Genomic DNA, 20953 nt, shown 5'->3' on the forward strand with positions numbered 1-20953 from the left:
AACCCCCACCCACCTACTTGTTTTCTTGAGTTGCCTTGTGCGTAAGTGTGTGTGTGTGTGTGCCTGTTTTTTTGGCGTGTACTCAGTCTAATAGCAGGAACAGGCCCAAGTTGTGTCACTAATATCCAACTTCCTCCTTGCCTTGCCTGGCTCTGACTCCCCTTTCATTTCCCCTGCTGCTCTTTACTATTGCAGCTGTCGCTTATAGTGATGACACTATAAAGAAGTTTTCCTTGAAGGGGTTGAAGGCCAGTCTGGCTTTTCATCTAACATGTCGCCAAAAAGTGTAGTAAAATACTCACTTTATAGCAAATATGATGAGACTGTGCCTAAAGGAGAAGCATCTGTGCTGTAGTAAATTTGCTGTTTTAATAGGCATGCTGTAGCCTGCAGAGTCACAGCACAATGTTTCTATCCAGTCATTCAGCATAATTTTTTATTTGACAGAGTAATATCAAGCAAATTGAATCCATTCAGTCGAGTGAATTTGAAAATCCCCCAGACAGAGTGAAGAAAGAAAAGGATAGGCAGAGGGAAAGAGCAGACATGGCATCAATAAATAGACTTTGCCATAATCCATCCAACCTAGGGGTTTTCACTGGAGATCAAATGAAATGGGACTGCCACAGGATATAGAACTCAAACCACAGCCATCCACTCATGACATTCCTTCAAATTCCATGGTATCACTCACCTCTGTCCTCACATGTTAAGCACAATTAGCACAGCATGCAGGATGATCTCACACACTTGGTACTTCAGTACTTGTCTTCATTTTGGCTGCACAATTGAAACCGTCTTTCCCATGATCATAGGACAAAGACGGGGCCTCATGAGCCACTGAAAATCTCCCCTGATGTGACATATTGATCATCACAGTATGTGTATGCATGAGAAGGATAAACATTAGCTTCAAAATGAGCACCAGCTCCCAGTAAAGCAGCACTCACAAAGGTACCTAAACCTCCACATAGACATCTGTGCAGACAAATATGGATATCAGTGTGTGTTGTTTGCTTTTTTCCACTTCTCTTGCTGCACTCTGCAGAAGGGCGCTGTGATGCCTGCTGGCTGAAGTTGACTAAATTTTCCAGACTCAGTTGCGTATTGCTGTGAGAAGGCTCAAGGATGGGCTGATATTGGCCAGCAGCCAGGCAATTGGCAAATTTGCAATAGTGAGCCTCATGCATTGAATACACACATTTTACAGAATTTTACCCATATTTCATGCATGTGCTCACATGAAAACAGAACACAGATAGTTTATTAGCTGTGACAATACACAGTATTTAACTAAACAATGAGGTCATGTTTCAGCATCTTCAGGGAAGCATGCAACATGACTAAAACTTCTTTGTATTAGCCAATAAATAGTGAACCAAAGGGAAAGTTATGGGAAATGTGCTTTTCACTTCCTTGCAGAGAGTTACAGGAAAACACTTATAAACACTCATGTCTGTATTCTAAATATGATGCCAGAAGCTGGTTAGCTTAGCATAGCATAAGGACTTGAAGCTTGGAACACAACAGTGAGCCTTTAAGTTAGCTAGTACGCTAGTAGGTAAATTTTATTAGCTTTGGACAGAGCCAGGCTAGCTGTTTCCCCTGTTTCAGGCTCATAAGCTAACTTGCTAATACTTGTAGTTACACGTTTCCTGTTAGATATGAGAGTGGTAGGGAATTCTCATCTATATTGTACAGCTATCTCATTATAAAACAGCACATGTTGCACAAACATGCACACGTTGCCATGTGCATGCGCCCACAACTTCACCCACATCATTACCCTACTTGAAAAGTTGCTGTGGGTTTTTATGAGTGGGGTGTTGATGGTGTTCGATGGTTATCACAGCCGCGCGCTACGCTCGGTGCGCCGTCTGTTGTTGGAGTTGGTGACTCACTACGGCCTTGTGGAAAGAGACTTTATGTTAAGACTAGCATGGATGTAGCTGTGAATCAACTTGTGATCTTTCTCTCCCGGCATTGAGGTGGATTATTCATATATTCACAAACTCCTGTGAACTGTGTATGCCTCTAAGGTTCCTACTTGGTTCACAGTTTTTCCCACTGTCCTTACATCCCTGCAAATCCCTCACTCCCTCCCTCCCTTTCAGAGCAGATGTACTGTTATTCCTCTACCCTCCCACCTGCTTCACCCACACGCACACTTGCTCTCTGTCTCTCACTGAGCTACATTTTAGTCCAGAGAGAGAGAACTACTGATGAAAAGGAATCACTCTTTTTTTAATCACACTCTGCTGTGGTCTCATCTCGTCACCCTCATTTTCACTCTCCCCGCTTCATATTTTGCACCCAGAATTTACATTGTTCAAATGAAGCAGATGTTTCATTAATGTACTTTAAGCACAAATTACAAGCTGAAGCAAGCAATTACAGACTAACGCAATCACATAAATTACTTTATCACCTTGTTGTTTTCTTCTCTAATTAAAAAGTTTGTGCACAACCATCAACAGACACACATTCAAAATAATTGTAAAATAATTGCTGTATTTCCTCCTCCTGTTGGAGATGTCTGGTTAAAAACTCGTTTGAGAAAGAAGTTCACAGTAGTTTTATGAAACACAATATAGCTTATCCGCTATTCCACCCACTGTTACTTCCCTGCTGCATCCTAATGCACAAATGCACAAACCATTAAAGACCACTGTGGCTGATTTCAGCCCCTTCAGTGGTAAATTACTATGGTTTGTTCGACTACACGAGCAACATTCTGCCAAGGTTGGCTGAGTCTTTTCATTTAACCCCTGCAGCATTTGGCCACATTAATTAGTTTGACCCTGGTAAACAATTTCTGCATACACATGAGTTTAAATGGAGGTGAGCCTTTGTCAAAGTCAGGCTGAGTACATTCCAAGGATCAGGGCTGTTTTTACTTTCCTGAAGGTAGCCATTTTACTAAAGCCTTGTTTTTTAACTTTTTTTCCCAAAGTTGTCTTTCAATTTTTGTCAAGAATTTCCTTTTACTCTCTGATGATCTAAATCCCTTGTAATGTATTTTTGTGACTATAACGTCAAAATAATATAAGATTCTACAATTCAAACTTAATGTCAGTAGAGTTTTAAAAATTGTCCTCCTGTATATTATATAAAAGTTGAAATTGTGGCGCCATCCGCTGTTCAATTATTGACAATGTATCTGCTCTGTAATATTGATGATGATACTATAATTTTTACAGAGATAGTGAGAGCGATGACACATGTGATCAACCAGGGGATGGCCATGTACTGGGGGACATCACGGTGGTCTGCCATGGAGATCATGGTGAGTAATGGAAAAGTCTTTGTTCATCTCGTCACAAACAACATGAGATAAAGACTCACTTTGCTATTGATATTAATATTTATTAATTTTTGTCTATTCCTTTGTTGATCACATTGTTGGAACATTTAATATTTAATACCATAAAACAGATATGTGCTGTCTAAGTTACCACTACAAAGCAAATACAAAGTCAGACATTTTCCTGAATGATTTCAGAATATAGGAAAATGCATCTTCTGTTTATCATGATATCCATTTTGCCATCACAACTGAAGCTATCACAAGTGTAAAAGACATGTTCTTTATAGTGTAGAAGGAGACAGTGAACAATACTTTAACAATAATTGCCATACGTAAGAAGTGAGTAAAAAAAAAGACGAAAATCTTTGAGCATAAAGGTCAGTGTTTACGTCTGTTTCCTAATCTCTTAAACATGTCTCCCCTTTCTTTTGATTCCCTCTTCACATTCAATCAGGAGGCATACTCTGTGGCCAGGCAGTTTAATCTAATTCCACCTGTATGTGAGCAGGCTGAGTATCATTTCTTCCAGAGGGAGAAAGTGGAAACTCAGCTGCCAGAGCTGTACCATAAGATAGGTAAGTGTTTTCTTTTTTGAAAAGGATTTAGGGCTGTGAGAGATTTTGTATCCTATTGCTCAGTGGTCATTTTTCTATCCCAGGTGTGGGTGTGGTCTCTTGGTCCCCTCTGGCCTGTGGAATCATCACTGGAAAGTATGAGAACGGCGTCCCAGAATCCTCCAGGGCCTCGATGAAGGTACAAATTGAATTTCATCAGACCATCTGTCTAGTGCCATATGTTCAAACTCTGTCATTCATATATCCAGCTACCACAACCACATAACATAAGTTGTTTTCACCTGATTCTGAGGTATAATTCTAATTCTTCCACTTTTACTGTCCCTCTAGCCATACCAGTGGTTGAGGGAGAAAATAATGAGTGAAGATGGGAGAAAACAACAAGCAAAGCTAAAGGAACTGGCTCATATCTCTGAGAAGCTTGGATGTACTTTGCCACAGCTAGCCATAGGTAAGGGACAACATAAACATCCTATTACCCTCAAGCCTGCCATGATACCACAATAGCTACTTTAAAAACTACTCCTACCCCTGATCTTTAGCCTGGTGCCTGAGGAACGAGGGAGTGAGCTCAGTGCTGCTGGGATCCTCCAATCCGAGTCAGCTAACAGAGAATCTGGGAGCCATTCAGGTATAAAGACCATTTCCAAGGCCTGAGTAATACCAGATAATCGTGTCATTACGTGGTCTGGTCAAACAGCACTGATTATGACGTCTTCCTTTGTTTTGTGCACTACAGGTAATTCCAAAGATGACAGCAGGCATTGCCTCAGAGGTTGATCATATTCTGGGAAATCGTCCGCACAGTAAAAGGGACTACCACCATTAGAATGAACCCGCCTCCCCTTTTAGTGAACTATGCTCCAAAAGCTTATCAAAGCTCACTTTTCACAGCCATGGCACCATAAATGCGTGCCCAACTTTGCTCCTGTGCGCGTATGATTGTGTGTGTGACTGTGTAAAGTGTTCTGCTTGGCTCCTTGTCTGTATGAAGATCAACCGGTACTCATTATTGTGAAGTGAGTTACTTGACAAAGCATGCATGCTTTAGCTATAGCAGCCAGCCACTGGACTCAGTCTGAACAACAGTTAATGGATCCAGCAAGATGATTTCTGGAGTGAAAGCCTCCTACACTCCAACAAACTGTGCAAAAGTTGCTGAACCACAAATTCAAAGAAGCAAAAGATTACATTATTATGAAATAAATCTTGCTCAAATTACTTCTGTAAGCATGGGTATTGATGCATTCAGTGAAGAAAACATTAGAGGCGCTTACTGCTGCAAAAAGCACCACATAAGTTCATGGCAGTGCAGTAAGTACACAATAAAAAGATGATCTGTATCAAAATGTACCCAATGTTCTAGAAATCTACCTTACTAGATGTTTGTGATGTAAAAGACAAAAAACAAAACAATAATGACGTGTGTAATTGGGCCTGGTCTAGGCAGACTGGATGATATGCTAACATTACAGGTGGAGCTGACCTGTCAACGTGATGAATCGTTTCAGTATTGGATGAACTGAAATTCTGCTCACAATGTTGTTGCATATACCAAGAGAGCTAAATTAAGCTAAAATATGTTTCAAAAATCTGTACTGACTGTTATATATTTTCCTTATTAAGCAGCTATGTCAGAATGAGCTTTTCATCTCTGTGTGTTTTTTTTTTTCACTCATGCAAAAGTACAGCGTAGTGTGCTCTCCTCTTGTGCCCCTTCAACCACTTTTAATTTGGACTGTCAGTGATGATGATGTCTGATTCATTTGATTTCCGTCTATGTTGTGGCTAAAAGGTTTGTCTTGTCACAGTTGATCCTCTCAAGGGGGAGCTTGTGGATTTAACAAACAAAGCCATGTAGCTAATGAAGGGACTCAGTAGAAAAAAACACACACACACAAACCATATGGACCCCTGCAGCCATTGCACCTGGAACACATTGAATTCTTACCCAACTTCTCCCAGATGCCAGTTTTACATAATGAGATTATTTTTGTTATGTTCTGTCTGTTCAAACGTGTTTTGGTGTTGTTCATTTTATCTGTACATAAAAATAAAGAGCTTATAATTCTCATGTGATATGTTTTAAAACTCTATAGTAATTTTTTATTAATGCTATGGATGCCTTCTTTTTTTTAACCCAGTAAAATAAATTAAATTATATAGCCTAGCTAAGGTAGACTTATTGTTTGCTCAGTTAGACTGTAAACCCCAGTAAAAGGAAAAAAAAAAAAAGTCTGTGACTTTTTAAACATTTTGGGGTAGTTACTGTTGTTTGGTGTTGGGGTTCGACCATTTTTGCTGTTTCTTAATAAAATAATGCGTGAGTTATTTATTTGACATGTGAAAAATGCTTACATTTGAGACATTTTACTTATTTATTTTATCGTATTTTATTTGCTTTTGTGACTTTGTTTCCATGGCAACAGAGGTGGGCGTTTCCGGTAAATTATCCAATAAGGTTTTCCTGCTTGGAAGCGTGATATTTGATTGGCTACAGACGACTTTGTCGAATCGTCTACTCGGCTGGCGCTTGAAACCCGCGGTTTACAAAAACTACAGCTGGACGAAGTGAAGTCATCGCAAAAATCTGTTTTTATTCAATGTTGACCGGTTCCAATGATGTCGAAATTGTGCTGATGCTGCGGTAAGGTCAACTCTTAATAAAGTCGTTCAAAACTGCAGCGGCAAACCCTGTTACTTCAGAGCCAAACAGTACGGCGGCGTTTGTTTGTGGTAACGTTAGCAGTAACGTTAGCAGATGGCTAGCTAGCCCGGTAGCGCAGGGGGGGGTAACGTTACCTTGTCAACTAGCGTCAACTGAAACTGCTGTGGCCATTACCTGCCCTAACAGCTTGGAAATACAATCCTCACAGGACCTTTCTACGACTCAAGGTGTGTGTTCTGTCGGACTTCATTTTCAAATCACACGCTAGTACCTGAGCAACTTAAAGGTATTCAATAAAGCTATATCAATATTAGCTAAGTCTGCTTTAATAAGCTAATCCGTCACTTGTATACTAATATTGCAATGTCGGAGCCTATTAACGGTCTCTATATCATTGTCAGTACTAGCTGGATAACAAACAGCAATGTCGCTGTCGACTGAGGCTGGTTTTGAGGTGAGCCAAAGCATCAGAATTAAAGGAGACACTATCTGTGTGGTGCCCGACCTCTCCTCTGACCTCCTGGAAGATGACTTTGACCTGAATAAGTCCTACCCATGCACTCAGAAACCGCTATACAAGAAGAGCCTGTTAGCATTGCAACGTCGTTATTGTTCTGGTTCCTTGACAGGTGTGTACAAACAGCCCTCTGGCCATGCATGACAAGCCTATGTTTTGGTTGTAATTGTGAGTAGATTTGAAATGATTAATCAGTCGACACACGGATAATCCACAACAGTTTTACATAAGTAATTAGCAAAGGTGCATAAAAGTATGAGTTGCTGTTTTCTATCAAAGTAAACTGACTATATTTGAGTTTGGCACTGATTTTCCCATAAAACAAGCTATTTGAAGATGTTGACTTGGACTAATATTTACTATATTACTAAATTTATTTTTAGTTGCAGCCTTGATTATGAGGATAAGGATGGGAGAAAATGTTAAAGAAAAAAACAAGCATCTGTCCCCAATTTTTTGCTTACAGGTGAACGTTTGGATGTTTGCAGTTCTGTGGCAACAAGAAACCACCAAATATCTAGCTTACATCCTGGCTCCCAAGTTTCTGCTGTCTGCCTGCCACACCCATCCACTGTGTCAGAGACAGAGGAAAACCTGCTCTGTCAGCTAATCTCTGGAAGATTTGGCCTGTCAGGATCTTCATCTGTCCTCAACCCAAACAAAGTCATTCTTACTGTTCACCATAAAACCAGAGAGGTACTGTGTGTCCACTTAATGTGAGCAGTGGCAGCTGAGCAGAAAACGGCACTGCAACAAGAGTATACCCTGTAAATGTTCTTTTCATTTTTCAGATTTTGTCAGCAAATGAACAGGCCTGCAAACTATTTGAGTGCACTACTAATGAGCTGATTGGAAAAAAGCTGTCCCGTCTCCTAAAGAAAACCAGTCAGGTCCTGGAACAAGCATTGGAAGAAGATTTTCCACTAGTGGATGGAACTGTTGCAGCTGTGTCTGGAAAAGTGGTATGAAATATGCTGACTAAAAAACTTAATAATGAAAATAACTATGCACTGAATTCTTGAATTTTCCTTAAAACATGACTACATCAAGCTACTATTCAGTCAGTTGTCTTTAATTTCCTACACCACTGCTGCAAGAATATGTCTGTGTGTATATATAAGAGTGTGTTATGTATGTTAAATACTTTTTCTGTAGGTGGATGTTGTGACTCTGTCTGGAGAGGTGCCAGTGTCCGTGTGCACTCTCAGACTGTCACAAAATGAGGAGGACTGGCTTGTCATGATGGAAAATGTTGAACGGTTATCAGCCTGTCTCTCCTTTTCACAAGATGTGAGTACATCATTATTTCGCAGCCTTCGTTGTGTGATTTTCTTTGTTTTTTTGGCAACCTTTCTAACCCATTAAGACAATTGTTTGTTACACTTTCAATATCATTTATCATTTCTAGGGCAGCATCCTATCCTGTGACTTGGCATTTGCCCATCTCCATGGGTACCACCATCCTGATGAGTTAAAAGGGGTGTCAGTTAAGGAGCTAATCCCCTCTTTACAAATCCCCCTCGACAGTCATGCATTGCCCAAAGTAAGCACACTGTACAACCAAAATTGTCCCACTCAGCTAAGGAAAGCTCCCTTTCTTAAGCTTTGCTTTCAGTTTCTGTTTACCAGTGTGCTACTTCGACAGTTCAGGAACACGCAGAAAAGAGATTATATCCTACAACATTATAAACTCAGGTATTTCTTTAAGTCTGTCATCTTTTGACTTTGCCTTTCCTTCCTCCCTTTAGATGCTGAGAGTTCAGAGAGAGTATGGTAAAAGCAGAGAAGGTGCATCAGTCCCACTGTGTGTCAAACTTCAGGGGGCAGTACTATGTGGAAAACCCCAACACCAAAATAATGGTAGTGGTTGCACCGACCCAGCAGATAGTCAAGAAAGATCAGATGCACATGATGAGCAGCCTTGCTCCCCTCTCACTTACCCTCTGTGCAAGACAGAAGCCTCACACTCTGAAAAGTGTGAGCAGTCCTCTGGTAAGTTGTTTAGTTTGAAGACTAAGCTGGCACCTATGGCTAGGTCACAGAGGGATTAAAAACACACTCAATATTATTTTTGATAAAACTGGTGCATAATCCACTATGTTGTTCTGTTATCCTGGCCACACATCTTGCAGTGTAAGACTCTACACTTTATATGAAAAATATACAAAGGATAGATCAAAAAAAGTCACATCCTGGTGGGAAAGTAATCAAACTCTGAAGTAGCTGACAAGCATGGCTAAGAAGTTGAATGTCAGATATCAAAGTTAGCAAAGTTATTTAATGTTAGGAGAAATCCTCAGAAGTCACACCAAAGTATGCCAAAAACATAAAAACGGCATCAACAAATGAGTGGGAGTCTACATGAAACCAACCTAAAGGAATATAAATGTTATACACAACACTGTTGTTCAATGAGAAAAATGCCTCTACATATTCATTCAAAATCAGCTAAAAACACACTGGGGTATCAGAAACCTGCATGTGGCAAAAAAACAGATGGTTTTGAGATACATGGTTTTCACAGAACAGTAACAGACTTAACAGACTAAATAGATTTGCATACAACCTAATATGACCCATATTGATCATATATGGCTTTGTAAAACTGTAGTGTTTAATTTCCCTTTTCCTGAAGTGTTTCAGGATGCAAAACAATAATAAACACTACATAGTATATGTACCATAAATACTTAATTCACCAAATAGTGCAATTGAGTGGACTTGATGTAGCTAATTGTGCGTCTTCAACATGTGCCTGGACTCTTAAAGAAGTCAAAGTGGACAGCGGTGCCATCTCCCCAAGCCCTGCACTGGAGTACTCTGGAACAGTTTGGGTGTTTGCTCCTCTAAGTGGTCTCCTCCTGCTCCGCCCTGATGGCTCCATCTCCAGCATCCACAGCCACCTGGCCCTCAGTCTGTTTGGCTACAGCAAGGACGAGCTCTTAGGAAAGGTTAGCCAACATGAGCGGCTGAACAGGGCTGTTTGGATTGAGGTCCGTGCCAACCCTCACTTCTGTCATTGCTGCTTTGTCATCAACAGAGTGTCACTTTCCTGATGCCTTGTTTCTATGGATGGATGTCTGACTCAGACAGAGGGGCCTGTCCATTCCCTGATTCTCAGGTAGAGGCTGGTAAAAGTACAGCCTCATCCAAAATATCAGGAAAATCTGGTAAGCATTCATAACCATTTTTGATGTGTACAAGTTGGTATACTTTCACAACCTACTTACTGTGTTTAGTCTCAGGTGTTGTCTCTGTGGTAAAACAACATATATGGGTGGTGAAAAATAAATGATGCATCCTATCTATCTGATATCTGTCTCTCTTTCCTGTATGCACCTCACAATAGTTTCCTTACTCTGAATTTATTCCTCTTGTGTGTTTTTATTTTGTCTTCACATACAGCAGTATTTGTTTATACTGTGTGCTTTAATCATTTTCTTCTTTCTCTCAATTGCAGCTCCATCCTCACTGGTGGCTGGAGATATGGCCACGGTGCACCGGGCAGTCATGGGAAGAACCTCAATAGGGAGAGGTAGGATCTTCACTGGAACCAGCACCAGGCTGGAGAAACAGGGCAGCGCTCTGTCAACGCTTTCCCCTCCTGCAGTCACCTCTACACGAATGGTTATGTAAGTAAATGCCCCAATGTGGTCGTTGTCATACGCTACCTTAATCAAGAACTCAATGTCTTCATGTTCAACAAGGATAATTAACATCTTGAATATGGTAAAGTTGGACAGAAGGTTATTTGTTAGCAGACATCAGAATTTGGGCTTCCTGTGATTTCTCAAGTAATGGACAGACAAAAGCTGCTGTAGCAGCATGCAGGCACCTAAAAGCAGGAGACTGCATGTATATTTAATATGCTTTGCAGTAAACCTTGAAAACAACAGCAACTTTATGGCCAAGCCTGATATCTTTTATGTGTGTCTAACCAGCCACTCTTTAACTTACAGCTTTCCTTTAATGTATATGCTTTTACCATATTTTATTTGTTGTCTTTTTTCGAAGTTTTTCTAAACTTGTAGGATAAAAATCTTTAGCTGTTAACATGTGGGTTAAGAATAGCTTCACCACATAATATGATCATGATTGTGACTCTGGAACATGAAGACCTCCGAATTTGGATTTACAATGTAGTAAAATTTCTCTTTTGCCATCTGTTGGACAAATAATGTCACAGCATGTTATGTTTATAAAAAAAAAAAAAAAAAAAAAAAAAGGTACTGATATATAGTAAAGTGACATGATGTTTGGCCAGTTTTCAGGTTTAGTGACAGATAAGAGAGATCCATATGAAGGGTTTAAAAGAAAGCAGACGTGTGTTCTCCCCTGATTAAGAAATATCACTATGGCATTGCTGTAGTGTAGTATGTTTGTTGTTCAATTAATTATTTAGTACAGTATCCCTCAGTGTTAATAAAATCCCCTTTGCATTTCCATGAATGACACATGATTAAATTCCTCAAACAGTTATGTGGTGTGTTTTTGGTGAATAACCTTCTTCATCATAAGATTGACTACACTACAAGGTTTTCAAAGACTCTTTACTCTTGCTACAGCTATACAGTAAGATTTAGCAGCCTTAAGGCAAGACCACATATCAAACCGAGCGCCTCTGGGAAACGATGTCACCTTTAAAAATTATGCTCACCTATGAACTATATTGATTGATTTTTTTTTTTCTGTCCTTGCAGATGAGAAATGATGATTATATGAAATTTACAATAGAGTATTATTGGCTGTTGCATATATCCTGACTCTCCCACAAGGAAAAAAGAACTCTTGAAGGGCTTATTCACAACAAATAACTAATGCCACAGCTTTGAGCAGAAAACATGAACAGCTTTCTTGACAGTTATAAATCTATGAATGTGCTGTTTATAAGCTGACATCTGTAAGAGGTTTAAACATTCATTCTATGCATGCACACGTCTCCTATGACAAACAGATGGGTAATAGTCTTTATAATGCCAACTTCTACTTGCAAATATTTTGATGTGGTGTCTTGTGTTCTGATCCATTTATTTGGAAAGAATGACACCTATGATTGTGCTTTTTTTGTGATTCAGTGATTTATAGTAACAGTGAACAGTACTATGACAACACTTTGGCTGAAACAACTACAGCTTTAAAAAAAAAAAGGAAGAGATACCGCCATCCTGCTAATGAAGTATGCAGATGCATATTATACATATACATTTCCATCATTATTTTCTCAAAAAACTCTAATACCAGATTATTATTATTATTATTATTATTTAAGCCTTTCTCCCAGAATTGTTTCTTTACCGTGTGACCATTACAGTCTTATTTGAAATATTTAAACAATATTTAAATAAAAATCCAGTCATTCTCTTTCCTCAGAGCCAATGACACTACAGAGCTGATGGAGGAGGCAGCCCAGGTTGCTCCCTGCAGTAGCCAGCTAGACAGTGCAGATACCACTCAGGCACTCCTCGAGACATTTGCCTGGGTGGAACCTCCAGAGGAAGGCACCTTCTCTTGCCGTGTTCTCCCAGGACCACCACACCATTACCTAGAACAGCAGCTCCACGGTGGGGTTCAGGAAAATAATCACCCTGCCATTGAGATTATCCAAGGTGAGATTGTACCCACGTGACCAGCTGTTTCTCTTTTCTATAGTCATTTAAATTTAGTTCTTGCTTGCAACTCGGAAACTAAACTGCAGTACATATTAGAATGGGTACTGAAACAGAACATTCAGCATGTGTATGTTTAATATTGTTTGGAGTGATTTCATATGTACAGTGAGGAATAGCATCTAAAGATCAGTCTTTGCGAAATTGCACTGAGCATGTTTCTTCTACTGCTTTTGTTTCCCTGTTCAGACACTCCCGCTCAGAAAGGACATGCTGTTGGCAGAGTGGGTGGTGCGTCCCCTGGCAGAAGTAAAGACTACCGATCATGTGCCTCTGTCCTCCAAGACTCCAGTTTTGAGGTCATCTCACTGGAGAGCAGGTGAGGAGAGAAATTGTGATTCTTTATTAAGATATTATTAAGAGATGTTTCCTTCATCACATTTGTAGCACCACATATATAACTGGCTTTAGCTTTATATGCATGTAATTATCACCACATCTAACATCTAATTGTTAAGACAGCCCATCTTTTTATTTCAGTAACCAAGGCTCAAAGACAAGGAAAATTTAGCAGTGTTTCACATACTACATCACTGAAGAAATCATCTATTTTATTCCTTCTGTGCTTTCATTCAAATTGTTTAGGCTTCACTGCTTAAGGGTGGAAGTGTCACTGAAGAAAGAAATTTTGTTGAATAACTTCATTTAAAATAAGAAAGTGTATCTCTCCTGGCATGACAACTGCAGAGTAATTCCATAACATCCTTTTGTACTGAACTGCTTTTCATTTGCATCTTTTACAGGCAAAGTAGCTTGAAATAGCCCAGAATTTACAGCTATGTGGGTGCAAAGAAGCCCTGGAAGACAATGACATGCCAGTTTGAGATTGGACAGAAAATTGGCAACATCCTACAGCAATGTTGACATTTCTCCACCTCCTTTTGATAAAATTATACCATCAGGATGTGTTTATTCTAAACAGATTTGCTATTCTAGTGCTGTATTTTGTTGTTCTTTGTAATCAGTTTGTTGAAACTCACTTTCCCAGGTCTTCCTCTGGCTTCTGTGAAAAGTTTGCCGGTCATGGTGGTTCTGACCCAGGCCAAGCAGAGGACTCTCGTTCAGCACAGATAGTGGACTCGGCCAGCTGCTTCCTAGACCTCAACAGCAATGGTGATCTGGTGACCCGGGCCCTGGCTGACCTCGATCTGAGCGGTAGTGTAGAGCTGCTCAGTGGCGGAGGGTACAACGATGACAACCAACACTCCATGATATCCTGTGATACAGCTGAGCTCCTGCGGACACCTTCACCATGTGGGGTAGAGTCTGACCAGGAACCAGAGCCTGTTCAGAATGGAGATGCTGCTGTGGAGGCAAGAATTGGCTCAAGTGAGGAACAAGAAAAAGATCCAGGTGAGCAGGATCACTGGACAGCTCTCTCTTCAATTCATAAAGGAAAGAGCGAGGAGTTCTGTGTGCAAATGAATGGTGGGATTCAGTCAGTGACAGACATTCCTGCTACATCTACACCGAAGAAACAGAAGGTAAATGGACATGGCCTTTCCTCAGACGCTACTGAGATACTGGAGGGGCGATTTGAAGGAAGTGCATACCACAGAGACGGCACGAGAGTAGGTTGGTACAAATAAAGAATTCACTGTTATTCTCTTTCCCTCCAAAAAAAATCTACAGCATTCTTACAAACAGCAAATAGACTTTAACTAGTATATTTTCTTCCTCTCTCCAGACGTTCAGTGTGATGTGTGCAGGACTGACCTCCCTGGTGGAAGCTCTATGTTCTGTGTGTGGATGAGTAGGCCTGGGCAGCAGGGAACAATGTTGCAAACAGATCGATCACTGCACAACCAATCAGGAGTCAGTCTAGGAGAGGTCAGTGGCAATAAAGATTTTAAGTAATAAGTTAGTATGGCACATAATGTTTCTTAATCAAAATATTTAAAGTGTTGCTCTTCTTTCAACTCATTTATTATTTACTAATTTCTTCCTTCAGAGGATTGGTGAGGCCAGTCATGGAGAGGCATTACGCTCCACCATGGACCTTGAGCAGTCTCGAGCCTGTGACGGGCAGTTTGAAGAAGAGTACCAGCCACTTAAAGCTGTGGGTAAAGGAGCCTTTGGTTTTGTCTGGAAGGCAGTAAGGCGCTGTGATGGACAAGATGTAAGAAAGAGTTTTTATCAATCCAGAAACATATACTTCCTAAATAAGCAGCAATTTACTCTCAATGTGAATATATACTGCAAATTGTCAAAACTTGCAGGTGATAGTGAAGTTCATTAGTAAGGCCAGGATCGTGAGTGACTGCTGGGTAGATGATCCCATGTTGGGACGAGTCAGCCAGGAGATTGCCATACTGACACGAGTACAGCACCACAACATTGTCAAGGTAACTGGGTTTTCACATCAGAACTTTTCAGTCACAAGGTTTCAGAAACATTTGTTTCTAATATTAAATTCCTTTGCTTTACCATATGTGTTTGCCACAAGGTTCTGGAGGTGTTTGAGAATGGGAGTTACTTCCAGATGGTGATGGAGAAACACGGAGATGGTTTGGACCTTTTTGAATTCATTGACATGCAGCCGAGGCTGGATGAGCCTCTGGCCAGCTACATCTTTAGACAGGTACAGTACATGGATTAAAAATTTGCATATGAAAGAGGACTGGGGTCTGCAATGTGAAGTGTTGATTAGCTCCTTGTTAAACTGGAGGTTCTTTCTGTTTTTCAGCTGGTGGCCGCTGTCTTTTATCTGAGGACTAAGAACATCCTTCACAGGGACATAAAAGATGAGAACATCATCATCGACAAGTGTTTCCACATTCGACTGATAGACTTCGGCTCTGCTGCCATGATGGCTCCAGGGAAGCTCTTCTACAATTTCTGTGGCACGCTAGAGTACTGCTCCCCAGAGGTGCTTCAGGGAAATCCGTGAGTATATAAAACTTGTGAATGACAAGTGGTGTTTCTTCCGCATAGGAAATTTTATAACAGCTCAGCTTTATTGACAGTTTAGGTTAAAAAGGGAATAACTGTCCTGCTTGCTCACAAAGCATTAAACTGTACAGCAGAATCTAGGTGAGAGCACTGTTTTCCAGTCCCTGGCTTTTATGACCCATTAACCTTAATGCTGTACAGTCAAACATTACAGCTTCAAGGATATGGACATTGTAAAGTTAGTCATAGTCACTGATGAATAAAATGCTGGCATGTTTTCCATACTTTTTTTTTTTTCCTTTTTTTTTAGCTATGAAGGTCCAGAGCTGGAGATGTGGTCTCTGGGGGTTTTGCTCTACACTCTGCTATTCAGTGAGAACCCCTTCTGTGATGTGGGTGAGATCCTGGGTGCCAAACTAAAGCCCCCGTCCCCCCTCTCTCCAGGTTACTATCCTGCTGTTCTTTGCTGTAGGATGAAAGTAGGTTTATTTCACTTTATCACTGGCTGTCTCAGAAAATCTACTGAAGTTCCTCTATGTACTCTCTCAGAGCTCAGTGGTGTGTTACATGGGCTGCTACACCATGATCCTGCTCGGAGAATGACTCTGGACCAACTGCTGCTGCAGTCCTGGATCAGCCAGCCAATTTCCCTGGCAGAGTACAGCTGGGCAGAGGTGGTTCCTTCAACTCAGAGCTATTGTGAGTACTCTTTACAGCTAGACAGGCTGTGGCCAACCATGTTTTCTGCTTCTGGTTCCACCTGCGACATCTGCGGCAGTGGAATTTTTCTTTTCTTTTTTACATTTTATTCTTTCATTTTTTGGCAAAGTTTAAAGTTTTCCATTCTGTTGTAAATAGCTTCTTGGTCATTACAAATGGCTTTAATCTAAATGGGTTTTGAATTTTGAGTTTTTAAAATTTGCATAGACCGCTGCAAAATAAATGGCAATGACACAGGAAAGCTCATGTACTCGGGACTCTCTCTTCTTTCAACAGGCTCACCACAGCTCCAAGTTGCCAGTCCTAAAGGTTACAATAGGCAAGGCTTATTCCCAGATCATGGTGATGAGACTCTGCCTAGTGATGAGGAGGAGGAGGAAGATGAGGATGAGAGGTTGTCAATGGTGGCCCTGGAGACTGAGCTCCAGAAGTACCTCCACGAGGACTAAAGACTGAATTAAAAGGAATGATGAAAACATTTTATCTGCAACAGTGCAAAGAGGACATGAAATGCAAAATAAGAAAAGGGATATTTGTTTTAGTCCAAGGCCATAATCATAACAGACAAATGTACCTTTTTGCTTTATGAAGTATACACAGTTTGCTACCAACTGTAATGAGCATCATTGCCAAGCTGTTGGGTAGTCGTGGAAATAGAGTATTTGTGATATCAGAGTGCTACACAAGAATGCAAAAACATCATCATGAAGATACTAGCAGTTTTCCTTTTTATTTAATCTATTTTATTTATTCTTTACATTTAGGAAATATTTGAATGATCAAAATCATAGTAATCATTTATAGGGATCCAGCGTTGCCACCAAAATCCACAGGTGACCACAGCCATGAGTTGTTTACCTCAGAGAAACCACACAGAAAACTTGTTGATTCACAAAGATAAATCTTTTCCTGTTTACCTGTTTTCTGTTCATGATTTTAATCTCAAATAGTTTGATTATAAATTGTAAGTATATTTACAATATTTTATCTATTTATTTTTATACATCAATAAATATTTTACCACAAACTTGCTCTTTTTATATTTTCCAAGTTATTATTGAGGAATTGACTGTAGTCAAGTTGTCATGCAAACATTGTGAATATATTTGAATTTTAAAACATTTATGCAGCCAATAAGCAGCACTTTTTTACATTGTCTTTCAAATCAGCTGACACAAATAACTTCATTTTCATTTTTCATCAGATTTAATTTGTAAGCTAAGCAAGTAAGCTTGCCTATACCTATACCTAATATCAACATAAGTGAAAACACTTAACAGCATGATCTGTCATTTTAACAAATGAATTGCAGTTATTTTCATATATAGAAATATTCAATAGGTCAGTTATTTCATAATGAATTATCTGCATTAACTGTAAAATAAATTGCCTAAACAGTCTTATTTGAAAAAACAGGCCGCCTGAATAGTACCTTTAATTCCAGCCTGGCAGTGTACACTGTTTGTAGTGTTTTTATATATTATAGTGTTACTCTATAAAACTCAGTGAAGACACCTAGGCTATAAGGCTAGAGCGGAACCTTCGTCCTCTATTCCCTACGTTAAAGCTGAGGGGACGGAACTATAAGTGCGACGGACAAGCATGGGAATCGCCGTGGCAGCGCGTCAGGTGAACCAGAAAGCCACAAAATATCTTTCTTATTCAACATTCAGACACTAAACGTGTTAGTTAACCGTAATGAGTCGCATACTTCAAAGATTTAGTTGAAACGACTGTCAGAATTTGCCATACAGCTAATTAACTCCCGCTATAACCTTAATGTTTGCTAACTTGAGCTAACGGATGTACAGCTAAGGTCGCAACTCTCTTCTGTTAACTTCTCCTCTGTAATTGCTTTGCATCCAAGTGACCTTTGTCCTGATCTGAGTATTCAACATATTTCATCAATAGGAGTTAAATCGTGGACTAATGACAATGTGTTAAATGTGTTGTTTTCTTTTCTACAGGTTCTCCGGTGGACTGTGAGGACTGCCGCCTCCTCTCCGCTCGGCCCACTTAATTTGGGGAGATGCCACCTCCAGCCTCAATGCGTCGGTTGCGGATTGTTCTGTTCCTCCACCAGTCGGAGTAGTCGGCAGTCACCGCAACACAACTATAAACTTAACCATGTGTCAGAGAAGCCAGCCACAGAGCTGTCACTGCAATCTTTGGTCGATATGGGATTCACAGACACCCAGGCAAAGCAGATATATGAGGCTGTGTGCAAAGTCAGAGGTGGAAGTGCTGCTAAACATGCTCTGTCAACTCTCGCAGCTCTGTTTGTCTTGGGACTCAGTCCATCCAGTGTGTTGAAGCTGCTGCAGAAATGTCCTCAACTCTACACTGTCAAGGAATCACAGCTTCAACAGCGCATAGAAAACCTGCGGAAACTGGGTTTAGTTGAAGGTGAGATCATCATTTTCCTGCAGCACAGTTTATTCCAACATGGTTGAGGCATTTACTTAGGTCAAAGCAGTTCGTGCCCAGAGTACTGAATATGTACTGGATGACCCAAATATTAAGGCATTATTTTAACCTTATATCTCCCCATAGGCAGTCTTCAGAGAGTGGTGGCCTATTACCCCCAGATCCTGACTGTGCCCATGAAGACAGTAAAGACAGTGGTGGCGTTTCTCAGAGAGAAGTGCTTGTTTACTGTCCAGCAGGTTACAGACATCCTCAGAGACAGTCCGGCCATAGTACTGGAGGATCTGGGTCAGCTGGAGTACAAGTTTCAGGTCAGCAAGTAAACCAAACAAGAAAGGATTGGGACAGTGCTAAAGCAAAAATGTTTATTAATAGATCAATGGAATAATTCTGATAATTGTTTTAGTCATCTATGAAACAAATTAATAGCAAACAAATATGATGATTTTTAATTTTTTCTGTTGGGCATTTTTCATAACATTTTAAACAATAAATGCTTAAACGATGAATAACAAAAAAACATATTAATTTCTGATAATGAAAGTTTTTAGTTCTAGGCCAGGACACAGTTCCCATGGTAAAGTGCTTTTGTCATGTTAACAGATGCAGATTTATTGGCTTCCTCAAACCAAGGCCATGTTGTCTTTTACAACCACCACAGTGGTTGTAAAAACACCCTTGCAGAGGGCTTTCTGGTCACATAGGCTGGGTCCCAGGTTCAAGGAATTTTCCTTTCATTTTTTATTTATTTATTCATTTATTTTTTGGTACATCACATGTTATTGTTTTTCTCTTAAAAGGAAATTATACAATACTACCACCATCCACAGTTTGGTTAGCTGCCTCCACTGCCTTGCAGTATTGCTTTACATGCCAAAATCAAGTGCTTTTTAGACTGCATACTGACTTGTGTTTTTTTCCCCCAGTGTGAGCACACTGCATTCTCAGAACCTGTTTAGATTCTGTATGGAAACAGTGAACGACTGTAGTGCTCCCTCTGGTGGCTAAATGTGAACTCCACAGCCAAGAGGCATCAGTGGTTGTGAACAGATTACAGTATTGTGTTAGCAAGTGTATGACTTTGAGGTCTCTGCAGAATGGAACCTCCCATTTAGCCTTTGATGTGATCTGTATTATATCCAGCTTTATTGTAGCTCTAAAATGTCAGTTGTAATAGTATATATTATTTATCCATCTTTCCACAGTACGTCTACTTTCGAATGGGTGTCAAGCAGGCGGAGATGGTGAAGTCCAGGTTGTTCCGTTTCACTCTAGAGGATGTTCGCTGTCGACACTGTTTTCTGGAGCGCAGGGGTCTGTACCAAACCCCAGACAAGAAAGGACGGACGACCATCGCCAACCCTATACTGGACAGCATCCTCAGTGCTAACCAGGACACTTTCCTCACAGCGGTTGCAAAGGCGTCACCAGAGGAGTATGAAGTCTTTCAGAGACTTATAGCAAGAGAATGGCAGGGACAGGAGGAGTATGGCATCATTGAAGCTGATAGTGATGATTATGATGAAGAAGAGGAGGATGAAGAAGATGAGGAGACTGGAGGCAAGGCTGGATACAGGAAGAGAAGAAACAAATGACAGTTGGGTAGGGACTGAGAGAATTGAAAATGATTTCAACAGAAAATTATGTGATTACATGTCTGATGGTAATTGAAACAATAAAATGTTTAATTTTAACTGTTCAAGTGCTCTAGAATATTCTTATCTAAAACACACAGAAACATAATATTGTGGTAATTGTTACCTGACGTGTTCTTGTTTGATTGTCCCGATGCTAGCAATAGACCGGACTGAGTCAACCCTCTGGTTTGGAGTTGACTTTGGTGTTTATTTAAGTGGCCACACACAGACGTGAGATGCAGTGACGTCAATGTGAGGTTAGACGATGACGACTATGAATGAGGTATGACCGTGGTTAAAAATTCTCCTATACATTCTTTCCACCATCAGAAGATTTTGGATGTTCATTAAGTGACCCATAAGTTTAAGCAATTTCAGAGGCTTAAGTGCTGTGATGCTTGGCACATTAAAATTAAGAGAGTAATGTGAATCTAATCAATTTAATCTAGATGGTGTTCAAATTGGTTCCATCAACAAAATTTGATTAAAACATCTTGGGTAGAAAACATTGAAGAAGGAACAGCACGAGGAGCAGTTAAGAGGA

At 40.2% G+C, this 20953-nt stretch overlaps 3 protein-coding genes across 6 annotated transcripts in view; all 3 read left to right on the top strand.

Annotated features, from left to right (window-relative positions):
* kcnab1b (potassium voltage-gated channel subfamily A regulatory beta subunit 1b) overlaps positions 1-5961 on the top strand; it is a 36702-nt gene extending 30741 nt beyond the window's left edge. For all 4 annotated transcript variants that reach the window (XM_023405484.2, XM_023405485.2, XM_023405486.2 and 1 more), the window contains 6 exons: positions 3201-3286; positions 3762-3882; positions 3966-4060; positions 4213-4333; positions 4425-4513; positions 4622-5961. In XM_023405484.2, coding sequence (XP_023261252.1) covers positions 3201-3286; positions 3762-3882; positions 3966-4060; positions 4213-4333; positions 4425-4513; positions 4622-4711 — 602 coding nt within the window. In that variant the 3' untranslated portion in view covers positions 4712-5961. The remainder of the gene's footprint in view (positions 1-3200; positions 3287-3761; positions 3883-3965; positions 4061-4212; positions 4334-4424; positions 4514-4621) is intronic.
* Positions 5962-6429: 468 nt separating this feature from the next.
* On the top strand, positions 6430-17364 carry pask (PAS domain containing serine/threonine kinase). The gene is made up of 21 exons (XM_023405404.2): positions 6430-6836; positions 6952-7179; positions 7534-7763; positions 7859-8029; positions 8223-8357; positions 8476-8610; positions 8816-9059; positions 9837-10018; positions 10108-10237; positions 10528-10699; positions 12438-12673; positions 12923-13052; positions 13722-14308; positions 14421-14563; positions 14685-14852; positions 14953-15078; positions 15180-15314; positions 15420-15619; positions 15936-16069; positions 16175-16324; positions 16622-17364. Exons 2-21 carry the CDS (start codon positions 6975-6977, stop codon positions 16792-16794), a joined length of 3786 nt encoding a protein of 1261 aa, XP_023261172.1. The 5' UTR covers positions 6430-6836; positions 6952-6974; the 3' UTR covers positions 16795-17364.
* Positions 17365-17906: 542 nt separating this feature from the next.
* On the top strand, positions 17907-20466 carry mterf4 (mitochondrial transcription termination factor 4). The gene is made up of 4 exons (XM_023405398.1): positions 17907-17974; positions 18313-18751; positions 18899-19083; positions 19978-20466. Exons 1-4 carry the CDS (start codon positions 17948-17950, stop codon positions 20365-20367), a joined length of 1041 nt encoding a protein of 346 aa, XP_023261166.1. The 5' UTR covers positions 17907-17947; the 3' UTR covers positions 20368-20466.
* The last annotated feature ends 487 nt before the right edge of the window (positions 20467-20953 follow it).

Source organism: Seriola lalandi, unplaced genomic scaffold (assembly GCF_002814215.2).
Source record: "Seriola lalandi dorsalis isolate HSWRI2012SDOR001 ecotype SW California unplaced genomic scaffold, Sedor1 jcf7180002054277, whole genome shotgun sequence".
NCBI lineage: Eukaryota > Metazoa > Chordata > Actinopteri > Carangiformes > Carangidae > Seriola > Seriola lalandi.

Coding starts and splice junctions, on each gene's coding strand:
- pask (XM_023405404.2), top strand. CDS start 6,975: ATGTCGCTGTCGACTGAGGCTGGTTTTGAGGTGAGCCAAAGCATCAGA. Junction 8,030..8,222: donor CAGCTGTGTCTGGAAAAGTG/GTATGAAATATG, acceptor CTTTTTCTGTAG/GTGGATGTTGTGACTCTGTC. Junction 15,079..15,179: donor AGCACCACAACATTGTCAAG/GTAACTGGGTTT, acceptor GTTTGCCACAAG/GTTCTGGAGGTGTTTGAGAA.
- mterf4 (XM_023405398.1), top strand. CDS start 17,948: ATGGGAATCGCCGTGGCAGCGCGTCAG. Junction 17,975..18,312: donor TCGCCGTGGCAGCGCGTCAG/GTGAACCAGAAA, acceptor TCTTTTCTACAG/GTTCTCCGGTGGACTGTGAG. Junction 19,084..19,977: donor AGCTGGAGTACAAGTTTCAG/GTCAGCAAGTAA, acceptor ATCTTTCCACAG/TACGTCTACTTTCGAATGGG.